Here is a 12,526-nt window from a genome sequence, read left to right as displayed (position 1 = left end):
CCTAACCCGAACCATTAAAATTCATCTGATGCCCTCAGGACACTTTCTAGTGGATATTCCTTTGTGCTGTTTATTTTCCCATTAACAACACGCCACACGGATAGGATATACAACATAAATGTCAACACCACATAAATAAGCAGGAAAATATTAACAAATTAAATTAAATCTGAAATTCGTTTCCTGTGAAAGTTGCGCATCATGCCGGGAGAAGCGGAAGCGCCTAAATCTGCTGTGTAATCCTCGTCATTTTGAATCATTGCATTGGACGGGGGATCAGGGAACATTTCAGCATCAAAAACAAAACGCTTAAAAAAAACAAAACAAAAAAAACATGCCGGACTATTTAGGAACCGAGCAGCGCAAATTGAAAGAAGAGGAGAAGGAAGATAAACCAATAAGAGGTACATATCAATAAATGCAGTTATGACAGGGAAACAAACATGTTGAGAAGTCTGCACTACAGTACTGAATGCTAATGTGATTTCTTACTAAACAATGTTTTTATTTCATTTAAAGTGAGTGTGTATTGTTGTTTGTTATGTTTAAGATGTTTAATGTTTAATTCTGCATATGACGTTTTATGAAAATGTTTGTTTTGTTGACAGTAGGCCTCAAGCAAGGCTGATGTCATAGGGGGAAGCCAGTGACAATCACTGACATAATCTTTATTTACAACATCTGATATATTTATTTAACAAATATACTCATTAAATAAATGGGTGTTTGTGTTAAGATTTGTTTAATCACATTTAATGTAGTGCGTTCATAATATTGCCGAGTATTATTACGCATCTATACAAAAACACTGGTTTTTGATTACTAAGAAAAACAAATACATTAGACATTTATTTGTTGCATCTTTATATTAAAATGTATGCTCTTGCATTTTTCTAGCTTTGGATGAAGGTGATATTGCCCTTTTGAAGACCTATGTAAGTTAAAATTTACTACATTTAGTTCTTAACTACAATTTTACTATTTAGCTTTTACATGAACTTTAGGGCTTCATAAGTCATTTTTATATTGCATTTACAATATTGTATTCTAGCTATGTAAAATGTACTAAAGTATTGTACTATTCCAACCAGGAAGTTATAGGTTAGAATACATCATGATATACTTATATTATTAACTTATAGTGCTGCCAACGTACCTCTTTTGGACTCAAATTTAGAAATAATAAAATAAACAAATTGCAGGACACACGTTTCAGTGTCCTCTGTTAGACTAGGTAATATTAGGTCTCCAGCTTTTTTTTGTTAGCAATTTTCGAGTAGCTGACATTTATATCCTTTTGTCTGATGCCTCTTTTTAGGGACAGAGCACTTACTCCAGACAGATTAAACAGGTTGAAGATGACATCCAGCAGTTGCTGAAGAAAATCAATGAACTTACTGGTAAGTTCATTGTAGAAAAAACGTTTTTTAATGTGTGTTACTTGAAACCTCAATACAGTGATTTATTGCAAAATACCTTCATTTAAACTGATTGTGTACTGTGCAGTGTTTTTTTAGTTATAGTTATGATTTTTTATTTTATTTTAGTTATAGTTAGTTATTAGTTTAATTTTAGTTATTACAGTTAATATAGTTTGTTATTATTTAGTTATTATTACAGTAACACAGAGTGGTGATGATCTTGAAGTATGTTGAGGTAAAAATAACTTGGGTAATGCCAGGCTCTACACCTCTTCACAGTACACTCCTTAGGATCACAAACCACAAACATGTATTGATCAGAGATTACCATTTACTAGCCAAGTCTTGCTGTACAGCCCTCCACACACTTTAATACTAGTGAAATAGATTATGTGTGCTGGAAACAAGTATTAAAAAGCAGGCTGTTTATTTCAGCTTGATTTTTACTTAAAAATTTCCAAAAGCTATGTTTAGTTTTTTACATTAAACCAAGTTGAAGAAAAATAATTAAACTATTAAATTTGCAGTTGTAAATGTTTAAGTAGAATGTCTGATGAAAACAAGACACATAGAAGGGTTAAATATATAAGCAACTTGCCTGAATCAATGGTACCCATGAAAAAAAACAAAAACAAACAGTGAATAAAAAATAAACATAAAACATTTGCCTTTTTCTGTACAATACAAAATGTCCCTGGCTCACAGGCTTTCCAAGAGATCTGGAGAAATCATACTGTAGGGCCATATTTATAACGCATTTACCTTTTTTTCCTTGTTGAAAAACAACACAAAGATGTTGTAGTGTCAGATAAATCTTTCATGTGCTAATTTAACAGTCCCTATAGGTAGTTCAAATGCTTATTTTTTTATTTTGGTTGAAAATGCTTTATGAATATGGACCATATTGAAACAAAAACTCATATTAAATTGTACATTTTATATAGGCTTACATTACCATTCCATATTCTGATAACAGCTTTGTCGCAAGATACATTTTCATTCCATACATGTAATTAGCACTCGTTTTGTTTGATTAAAGAATTTACTGTTTTTTTTCTATCTTTATTTTTCCATTCAAGCAGAGAATGGGTGAAATCGACTTTATGATTTAAAAACCTTCAATGCCACTTTTTATCCCATTGAGAAACATATCATTTAGCGAAACCCCTTTATGGTATTCAACATGCAACAAAACCATGGTTACCAACATTCTAATTGAAATAACGTTTGGTCACAGCGGATCTATACGTATAGACAAAGATCCTACACACATTTAAAAATGGTCTCAAATAAGCCTCAGAAACCGCAGCATATAAAAGTGTATTACACATACTTTTATAGCATAAATGTACAGGTAAAAATAATATGCACAGAACAAAACTAGAGATAGTTGAACAGAACTAACTTGCACTTATTATTCGGAGTCTGAGCTCCCCCTCTCCTGCTTCAGCACAGCTGGACTCAGAGTCACTGGAAGGCAAGGCAGACAGGCCTGCTTCGTCCTGACTTCAGCCGTCGGTCAGGGTATTGTGCACAATATTAAGTGTTTTCCTCTTGCGCCCCATTTTCAAAACAAACTAGTAACTATCACCGTATACCTATAGCAAAAGCTTACCTACAACTTAACCCTCTAATTTCTATGTAACAAGATGAAATGACTGACAGTGAAACTACAGTAGCCTATTAAGGGACCACTGAGTTGACTGACATCGACATCTAGCCATTCAGAGTGAAACGGAGACGGGACAGCAAGTATAAAAACTACACAAACTAGAGATGGTTTCTAAATGGTTATTTTTGGTAAGAAAATAAAAAATAGTGAGTGGTTTTACGCAAGTTTATCCTATATAAATGTATTTCAGTCTAACTCATATTTTTGGGGAATTCAATGTTTAACGAGCTTTACCGATTGCAGTTGAAAAGTAGCAAGCCTAACTGTATCAAAATGTTTTTGGTGGTTTTTTTTAGATACTATTTCGTTATCGTTTTACATTATTTTTTAGTTATAGTTACTATTAACGGATATGATTTATGTTCGTTAGTAGACATTTTCGTTATTACAGTTAACTAAAAAAACACTGGTACTGTGTTAACATTTTGAAATAAATGCCCACCAGCCTCTGGCTGTTCCTCGCTGCAATATTCTTTTATTTTAAATTGGCTAAATTAATAAAACATATTCCTCACACAATTTCCAATTTCTTATTGTTTTATTGTGATAGGCATATTTACCACATAAAAAGATTAAATAGCAGAATTACAGTATGGGAAATTAGATAGGCTGCAGTGTAGTGAGGGCAGGTCAATCCTAAACTGAGCCAGAATAAAATAAAATATATATATATAGAGAGAGAGATATTATAGATATTCAAGTATGGAGATGCAAAATAAAATTATCAACCAGAGTTGTCGCTGTCGAAAGTTCTGTTGCAGGAAAGGGTAGGCTACCTCTAATGTACTGTTTGGAAAAATGACAATATAGTTATATTCACTGATGATAATGCACATCTAAGTGGGTATGCAAAGTCATGTAAAGTTTTGATTAAAATATGACAGCAAAAAGTGAAATACACCTCTGCAGCCGTGGCACACTGGAAGGGACCGCTGCTTTCGCTAGCAGAAGCTGGGCCACGTAATTCGTAAATTGTAACCAACAGCAAATAAAAAACAATGAGAGATCAAATTATTTCCATGTGAATAGGCCATAATGTTAATGTAGTTTTCAAACCTTTTTCTCCTTTGGACAGTGGGGTTGATTTTTTTTTTTTTCCCTTAATTTACCGTTATGTTTACACTGGAAATTTGTCAGATTTGACACAAAACAAGGCAAAGGCTAGTGACGGCAGGAATATGAAAATTGGAGAGTGCTATATTTAAATGCCAATGTATTTATCAAACGGGTCTTAAAACATCGTGATCCATCAACAGTCCAAAGCACCTTTGACCATTGTTCTATAGTCCAATTTCTGTGTTCTGCATATTTTAGCCTTTTAGTCTTGTTCCCCTTTCTTAACAGAGGTATTCTTACAGCAACACTGCAACCTTGAAGTCCTGATTTCAAGAGTGACCTTCGTACTGTTGATTTGATGGACAACGACACCTGTGCCTTCTGCCAGTTCTGTTGTCAATTCAATGCTTGTCTTCTTTCTTCCTTAAGGATATTATCTTCAAGTGTTGCTCATCCTTCTTAGACAGCTTTTTGGGTCGTCCAGTCCTGGGTTTGTCAATTACAGATTATGTTTCTCTGGACTTGTTGATAATGCTTCGGATACCACACCTTGAAAATCAAGTGATGCAAGCTGTTTCACTCAATGTTTTTCCTTCTTCTTGCAAGTCAAGGTTGTTATAATAGTAGAAAACACTAGTGGAGGCTTTGAGTAAATTGTTGATGCTCATAATGCATCGCAGTAGAAAAATGCAACATGTCTAAGACTTTTGCACAGCAGTGTGTGTGTCTATATATATATATATATATATATATATATATAATATATATATATATATATATATATATATATATATATATATATATATAATATATATATATATATATATATAAATATATATTTTAGCTCAAAGAGCCAGCTGCCCAACGTTTCAATATGTTGTACATATCTTTCTCAAGGGAGCCTGTGTTTGAATCAAAACATTGGAGGTATTTATAGGTTTTTGACAGCATGACAACTACTTGTTATTGTTTACATTCAAATCCATGATTTATTCTTACATGATATAATGGTGTTCTATATATTGTGACATCATTTTTACTTCTATCTTTGAATCTGTATTAATTATAATTAACACTACTTTATATAAACTTATATTTTTATTATATCATGCAATGCTGGCTCTGAGGATCAGTCTAGATTTGGCCTCCCCAGCACATCAGCATGCACAACTTTTGAATGAATTTTGTTTATTTATTTAAATGTTATATATTTATTGAAGTTAATTAGTTCATTCTTTTCTGTTGAGTCTCGCTGGCATAATCGTGTTCAGTCTATTTATCCATTTACTTTCTTTTATTCTTCTATATGTCACATTGTCTAATTTGAGCTGTTCTAATACTACAAACTTTACATCATTTATGTCATGTCCCTGACTGGTGAAGTGCTGTACTATTGGTTCATTCATTTTTTTATTTCTAATTAATGAAAGGTGGTTCTGAATTCTTTTATATAAAGTAGTTCCAGTCTCTCCAACATATTTGATTTCATCACATTTTTCACAGGCTATTCCATAAACGACATTGCTATTTTTACAGTAGGTATTAGTTTTTAGTGGATATGTGGTGTTCTTATGTTTAATTATATTTTTACTTTTGTCCGTGTATTTACACACTTTACATTTACTGGTGCACATGTTCGTAGAACCTATTTTGTCAATTATTCTTTTATGTTTACTGTGAACTAAAATATCACCTAAATTAGCTTCTCTTTTGAATGCTACAACTGGGGCCTTAAGAAATACTTTTTTTTAATTTTTCTGAATTATGTAGAATCCGCAAGTGTTTCCAAACTATCTTAGAAATATTGGGCAAAAGTTTAGAGTAAGTCATTACTAATGGGACTCTTTTGACCTTTTTATCTCTATTTTTATAATCTAGTAGATCATCTCTTTTTAGTTTATCCACTTTTCTTAACTCCATCTCTATAATTCTTTCTTTGTATCCTCTTTTTTAAATAATAATTAAATAATTTAATAATATTTAAATAATTAAATATAATAATTATATATATAATATAGATCCCTGAAAAATCCATTCTTTGTGCAGGTATTAAAGAATCAGACACTGGCTTGGCTCCACCTGCACTTTGGGATCTGGCGGCAGACAAGCAAACACTTCAGAGTGAGCAACCATTACAAGTAGCAAGGTAAATAAATAAATGTAATCTGCTTTGTTTATTATTTATTTTTAAAATATTTATGTTCATGGTTGTAGCAGAAAAACACAAGGATTAAATTAATTGCATTTTTTTAAATTGGTATATTATATTTTATTTACAAAATAAGATTTAATATGCAGACCAACTGTCATATACTGTGATAATGTTAAAGACAACCTGGTAACTTCTGATGACCTCTGAAAACTAATCTTTCCTCAGTGAACACTTCACAGCAAAAGCTGCATAATTATTTACTGTCTCTGTTACCCATTTAGCCTCACTAATCATAACTCGTTTCCTAGATGCACCAAGATCATCAACGCAGATTCTGAAGATCCAAAGTACATCATCAATGTGAAACAGTTTGCAAAGTTTGTGGTGGACCTGAGTGACCAGGTAGCCCCCACTGACATTGAAGAGGGGATGAGAGTTGGGTCAGTATTTTTAAATAATTTTATTAGATTGTAGGTCTGTGCATAACTTACACGCAAGTCTTCTGGTAAAATAAATGTATCTTCTAAACTTATTTCAATTCTACAGTTTGTATTGTGTACAGATATATTAATAATATAAACCTTCCTGCTGCTATCTAATCGATAAAGCAAACATGTATTTTTTCTGAAACTAGGATTTTCTAGAACTGTTGGCCAAAAATGTTGGAATGGTTTTCATTGTAAGTATTGCCATGAGTATGTAACTTACACCTGAAGTGTTCATCATCAAAATAAAAAGTAAAAGTATTACCTGCACAAGGGGGGACCAGTGTTTGAATTAAGACTGATATTGTGATAACATAAATCTAATCCTCCTATTATTGTTTTTTTTAGTGTTGACAGGAATAAGTACCAGATCCACATTCCATTACCCCCTAAGATTGACCCAACTGTTACTATGATGCAGGTAAGTGCAGTTGTTTTGATGGCATTTTTTTCATATTATAGTTTCTATAAAATATTCATCATAAATGCAAAGGATTGATTCATAAAGAAACATTCTGATCATTGTGGCGTGAATAATAACGTGCTTAATTACATGACTTAAAGTGCTGACTTTAATCCCTTTTCATCTAGGTGGAAGAGAAACCAGATGTGACTTACAGTGATGTTGGAGGTTGCAAAGAGCAAATTGAGAAGCTGAAAGAAGTTGTTGAGACTCCTTTGCTTCATGTATGCCAACCATTTATTTGTATTATTTCAAACAGTTCTTAAGTGCAGATTGTGTATTCATCAACAGACAGAACAGCAAATTTGAAGAAACTTATTTGGAATAAGAATGTAATTAAAATCGATATTCCATATGGAAAATGAGGGATTGCCGTTGAACATAACTTTCTGATTTCAGACAATTTCCTGCAGATTAGAAAGTGATTAGTAGCACATTTATGCATTTCTAAAACTATTTCTAGCCCTCTAATAACAAAGAAGAAGCCTATCTGTCATCCTTTGCTAGTTCATTCATTTTGTTCAGTGTTCCAAATATGCATTTTTTTATTTTCTTCCATAAAGCCTGAACGATTTGTTAACTTGGGTATTGAGCCACCAAAGGGAGTGCTGCTTTTTGGCCCACCTGGCACAGGAAAAACTCTGTGTGCCCGAGCAGTAGCCAACCGCACAGATGCCTGCTTCATCAGAGTCATTGGATCAGAACTTGTACAGAAGTATGTGGGAGAGGTAAGACTGGTGTTCTCTCATGTGAAGTGTAGACCAGTGGGTGGGAGAATTGAAGAGATGCCTTTTAGATTTCTGGGGTTCCTTGTATTGTTAAAAAAAATATTTAATATTGCAGAAGACATATTTGTATTGTTTATGGTTTCCAAAAATACATTCCTATAGTTTTAATTATATTGCTTATTATTTTCATTCAGGGTGCAAGAATGGTTCGTGAACTGTTTGAGATGGCTAGAACTAAAAAGGCCTGTCTTATATTCTTTGATGAAATTGATGCAATTGGAGGTATGTGCTTATTTCAGTTTCAAATAAAAGAAACTTTAATAAATTCAGTGAGAAAATCTTCAACTAGAAGTCTTCAAAAGATATGGAAAAGTACTTTTTTTTGTCATTTCAAATGTATTCATTTTGTTTTAGTATTTCTAAATGTATCACTGTTGAGTGGTTAATATTTATGGATGATGTCTACTGGAATTTTATTAAAAAGACAAAGTGATTCGGGTATACAGCTTTATAAACTGGTAAGTATTCTTATGTAGAGTGTCTGTTTTTTGTTGTAATACCCAGGTGCTCGTTTCGACGATGGTGCGGGTGGTGATAATGAGGTCCAGCGTACCATGTTGGAATTGATTAACCAGCTGGATGGGTTTGATCCCAGAGGAAACATCAAAGTTCTCATGGCGACCAACAGGCCTGACACACTGGACCCGGCTCTCATGAGACCTGGTAGACTGGACAGGAAGATTGAATTCAGTTTGCCAGACCTCGAGGTGGGTGATCCCAGTGCTGTCTAGCAAAGTAATAGGGAAGACCTTTTGCTTTTAATGCGGGTATTGAGTAGCACTAGCAATAACAAACAATCACTTTTCATTATTCAGATGCATATTTGTTTTTTAAAAAGTAACATCCTCTTTGTTATTGAATTGCAATTCTGCAAGTCTTATTATGTTAAACGTTTTTCTTTTTTCAGGGTCGTACTCACATTTTTAAGATCCATGCTCGGTCTATGAGTGTTGAGAGGGACATTAGATTTGAGCTGCTGGCCCGGCTCTGCCCCAACAGCACAGGTAGGATACTTTTAAATATGTGGACAGAGATAGAATATTGCAGTTTAAGTGTGATCACCTTTGGCCAGTGTATTACCTGACAAAATACCTGCTAGGTCTTTTTTACTGCATATCCCAAGTAACAGGGATATAGTTGTGGTGTCTGTACATATGTATTTATGTTTGTACCTGCTTATGTATTAGGGATGGGCAGGTGTAAACGTTTATTCGAGTAATCAATTAGAGAATTGTTAATATAATTACTAATTGTATAATCTTGTATTGCAAATGAGCTAAACAGACCCTTTAACTCTAAGCCTGCCGCTGCAGCACAACATATTACTATAAATAAACATTTCTTTCATTCTATGACACTAAGGCTACGTAGACACACAGGCTAAATGCGGTTGTGAGTTCACCTTTTGCTCTTAATACGGTTTGTATACACACACGCAGTTCGGTTACAAAGGGCAGTGACAACCGCACTAGTTAATCCTTTTCAGAGTATCGGGTGCAGTTATTAATTCAGTTTGGTTAGTTAATGCACACTAACTGTGTGTGTGTATTACAACCACACTAACACAACCGTAGTTGGTGCTTGGTGGAGATCTGCGCAACTAATTATGTCATATATATATATATATATAATATATATATATATATAATGTGTGTGTGTGTGTGCGCCGATGAGCTGATTTTGTAGTATTGAAAAATAGTAAATTCATAACAATGGTAAATATTATTATTATTATTATTATTTATGTATTTCTTAGCAGACACCTTTATCCAGGGCAACTTACAATTGTTACAAGATATCACATTATTTTTTACATACAATTACCCTTTTATACAGTTGGGTTTTTACTGGAACAATCTAGGTAAAGTACCTTGCTCAAGGGTACAACAGCACTGTCCCCCACCTGGGATTGAACCCACAACCGTCCAGTCAAGAGTCCAGAGCCCTAGTGCATACATATAATACTTTTTATTTAATCAAACTACAGTTGTAAAATTGTAAGAAAAAAAAAAATTGGGGTGTTTTGCAACTTAAATAAAACAATATGGGACAATTCGTATCCCCAAACGCCACAGTGCGACCGCAACTCGTTTTTCCACTGATACCGACGTCTCATCTGTGTGTTTTGGCACTCCAGGAAATGTCTCGGTAAATGACAAAGACGCATATATGACTTCTTAGACATGCATACATTTTTAATCCAGTCATCTGGAAATCACTCAAGTACTTCCCACCAGCCTTCTGTTCAGAAGATTACCCAAATGTTTCGTCATGGTACTGCAGATTGTCACCACTGTATTTAGCAGTGCAGAAAAGGCTAAATGGCGTCTCTGCTGCTTTTGCAAAAACGAGCACAGCTTTGCTTGACGAGCTCTCAATCGATTACGTATAGTACTTTCTTCCAAAAGCGTAAACAAAAACAGCCTCCATGTTGTCACACAAAACCTCACCATCGGTATGTAATGATGGCCCGAGTTCTGTGGTTTGTTTAAGCAGGGAGTCACTCACTTCAGTAATGAAAGGTGTGTGTGTGTGTGTACAACAAACAACCGCAGAGTGCTGTTTGAAGTACGGTTGTGGAGCCAACTGCAGTATGTGTGTACGTAGCCTTAATTACTTTAGTTCATGAAATTCAAAGTTTTAATGTATAATCTGCACTACATTTATAAGCATTCATGTACAGTAGCAGAATATATACCAGGATGAGGAGGTACATGCTGTATTTAATATGATGTTACTTAATGTAAACATTTATTTGTATTTTACAGTTGTCCAATGAAGAGACATAATTTATTCATTCACTATAATCTCTACATTATGCTGCCTTTAATTGCTGTTTGGAAATTATGCAGAAGTTGTGGTTTATTCATACTTTGTTTGTATTATACTTCCTTTTCATAAAAAGAGCTGCTTATTGAAGAAGTGTCAAATAGTAACGCTATTGTTATTTTTTTTTTACGTTGTACTTAAATTTTGGTATTATGTAAGCACAATTTTTTTGCCAGTGGCACATTGATGAAAACTAGAAGTGTAATTGTTTAGTAAATTAAGTGTATACAACCATTAAAATATCTGGAAATTCCCATCCCTAATATATATTTCACGTTGCATATACAGTATCTGGAGAACTGTATCCAAAAATCTGTTTATTTGATCCAGATTTACACATGGATGTGTGTAAATTTTTCCAAGCACTTCAGTGTACATTCTTTGATCTTGTCAGCAATGTTTAGGAGGTATATACAAATCGGGTGTCAAAACTTATTGTATTTTTGTTGCAGGTGCTGAGATTCGCAGTGTGTGCACAGAGGCTGGAATGTTTGCTATTAGAGCTCGTAGGAAAATTGCCACAGAGAAGGACTTCCTAGAAGCTGTGAATAAAGTGATCAAGTCATATGCTAAATTCAGTGCCACCCCAAGATACATGACTTATAACTAATTGGTTGGGATACTATTAAAAATAGAATTCTGGATGAATTGTCCCTTTTTCTTGTTCTATAACAGACACAGTAAAGACTCTTAATGTCATGACATTCAGTTTGTTTTTTAATAAAAATATATACAATATAAATAAAAACATTCAAATGAAAAGTGAACCTTCAGGTTATTTTCCCCTTTTTATGGGTTTATGGAGGTATGTACAGGTGGGTATGTACATATGTGTCATTTCAGTTATACAAGTGCTTATCCAATTCTGGTAAAATTGTTTAATTTTACTTTGAGTTCAGTGTATCAGAATCTGAGGATATATAACTTGTCTGGATGTACATCATACATTTGTACATTTGCATATAGTCGATGCAGAAAGTGGTAATCAAACTACACACATTTTAAATTTGTGACTGCAAATATACAGTTGGAGACCAAAGTATTGGCACCCTCCACTTTATATAAATAAGCATGTAGTGAACATTGGCCACTAATTAATGACAAAGACCAAAATACTAAATTTCTGGTAGTTTAACAATCTTTTGGAAAAAAAAGACCACTTAAGCTACTTCAAACATATGTTCATCACAAAAGTATTAGCAACTTTAGATTAAAAGGCTGTGCACATTTAATAGAACCAATTAAATATATTGATTGACTGAAAACCATTACACAGTAACTAAGCTGTAGTATAAAGTCAATAGCCAGAAAAAGAGGTAATTATTTTTGCACATCTGTTAAAGAACATTTAGGTAACACAGCAGATAATGTTCAAGACAAAGCAGTTGGATTCACGTTTGAGAAAATAATTCGTAGCAAACTACAACAAAGGCTACAGAACAGTACCAAAGATATATGGACTACCAAACTCCCAAATCAGGATTTGCTGCTTAAATGGGATACGCCTGGTTCTTCCCAATGCTGTTTGTCATTTAATTGGGATACAGTATTTTCAAATGATGAACGGAGACCGCTTTTCAGAGCAATACAGGCTGTGCAGCACAGTGCAGTGAGTAAGTATGGGATTATGCTGTGACTTGCGTAAACCAAGGTATTACTC

General features: G+C 33.7%; 1 protein-coding gene across 1 annotated transcript; it reads left to right on the top strand.

Annotated features, from left to right (window-relative positions):
- The first annotated feature begins 191 nt into the window (after positions 1-191).
- On the top strand, positions 192-11,633 carry LOC117415727 (26S proteasome regulatory subunit 7-like). Its single transcript, XM_034026444.3, has 12 exons — positions 192-404; positions 898-935; positions 1,319-1,400; positions 6,196-6,295; positions 6,610-6,741; positions 7,135-7,207; positions 7,378-7,473; positions 7,813-7,977; positions 8,172-8,259; positions 8,542-8,744; positions 8,945-9,041; positions 11,319-11,633. Exons 1-12 carry the CDS (start codon positions 335-337, stop codon positions 11,474-11,476), a joined length of 1,302 nt encoding a protein of 433 aa, XP_033882335.1. The 5' UTR covers positions 192-334; the 3' UTR covers positions 11,477-11,633.
- Positions 11,634-12,526: the final 893 nt, after the last annotated feature.

The sequence above is a fragment of the Acipenser ruthenus genome, chromosome 7 (genome assembly GCF_902713425.1).
Source record: "Acipenser ruthenus chromosome 7, fAciRut3.2 maternal haplotype, whole genome shotgun sequence".
NCBI classification, from domain to species: Eukaryota; Metazoa; Chordata; class Actinopteri; order Acipenseriformes; family Acipenseridae; genus Acipenser; species Acipenser ruthenus.
Note: the sequence above shows the minus strand (reverse complement) of the source record. Positions and strands in the feature narration are given on the sequence as shown.

Bases quoted from the DNA above. Each gene is read 5' to 3' on its own strand.
- LOC117415727 (XM_034026444.3), top strand. From the start codon at position 335: ATGCCGGACTATTTAGGAACCGAGCAGCGCAAATTGAAAGAAGAGGAG. The intron at 7,474-7,812 runs GTATGCCAACCA...TCTTCCATAAAG, and splicing joins TTGAGACTCCTTTGCTTCAT to CCTGAACGATTTGTTAACTT. The intron at 8,745-8,944 runs GTGGGTGATCCC...TTCTTTTTTCAG, and splicing joins TCAGTTTGCCAGACCTCGAG to GGTCGTACTCACATTTTTAA.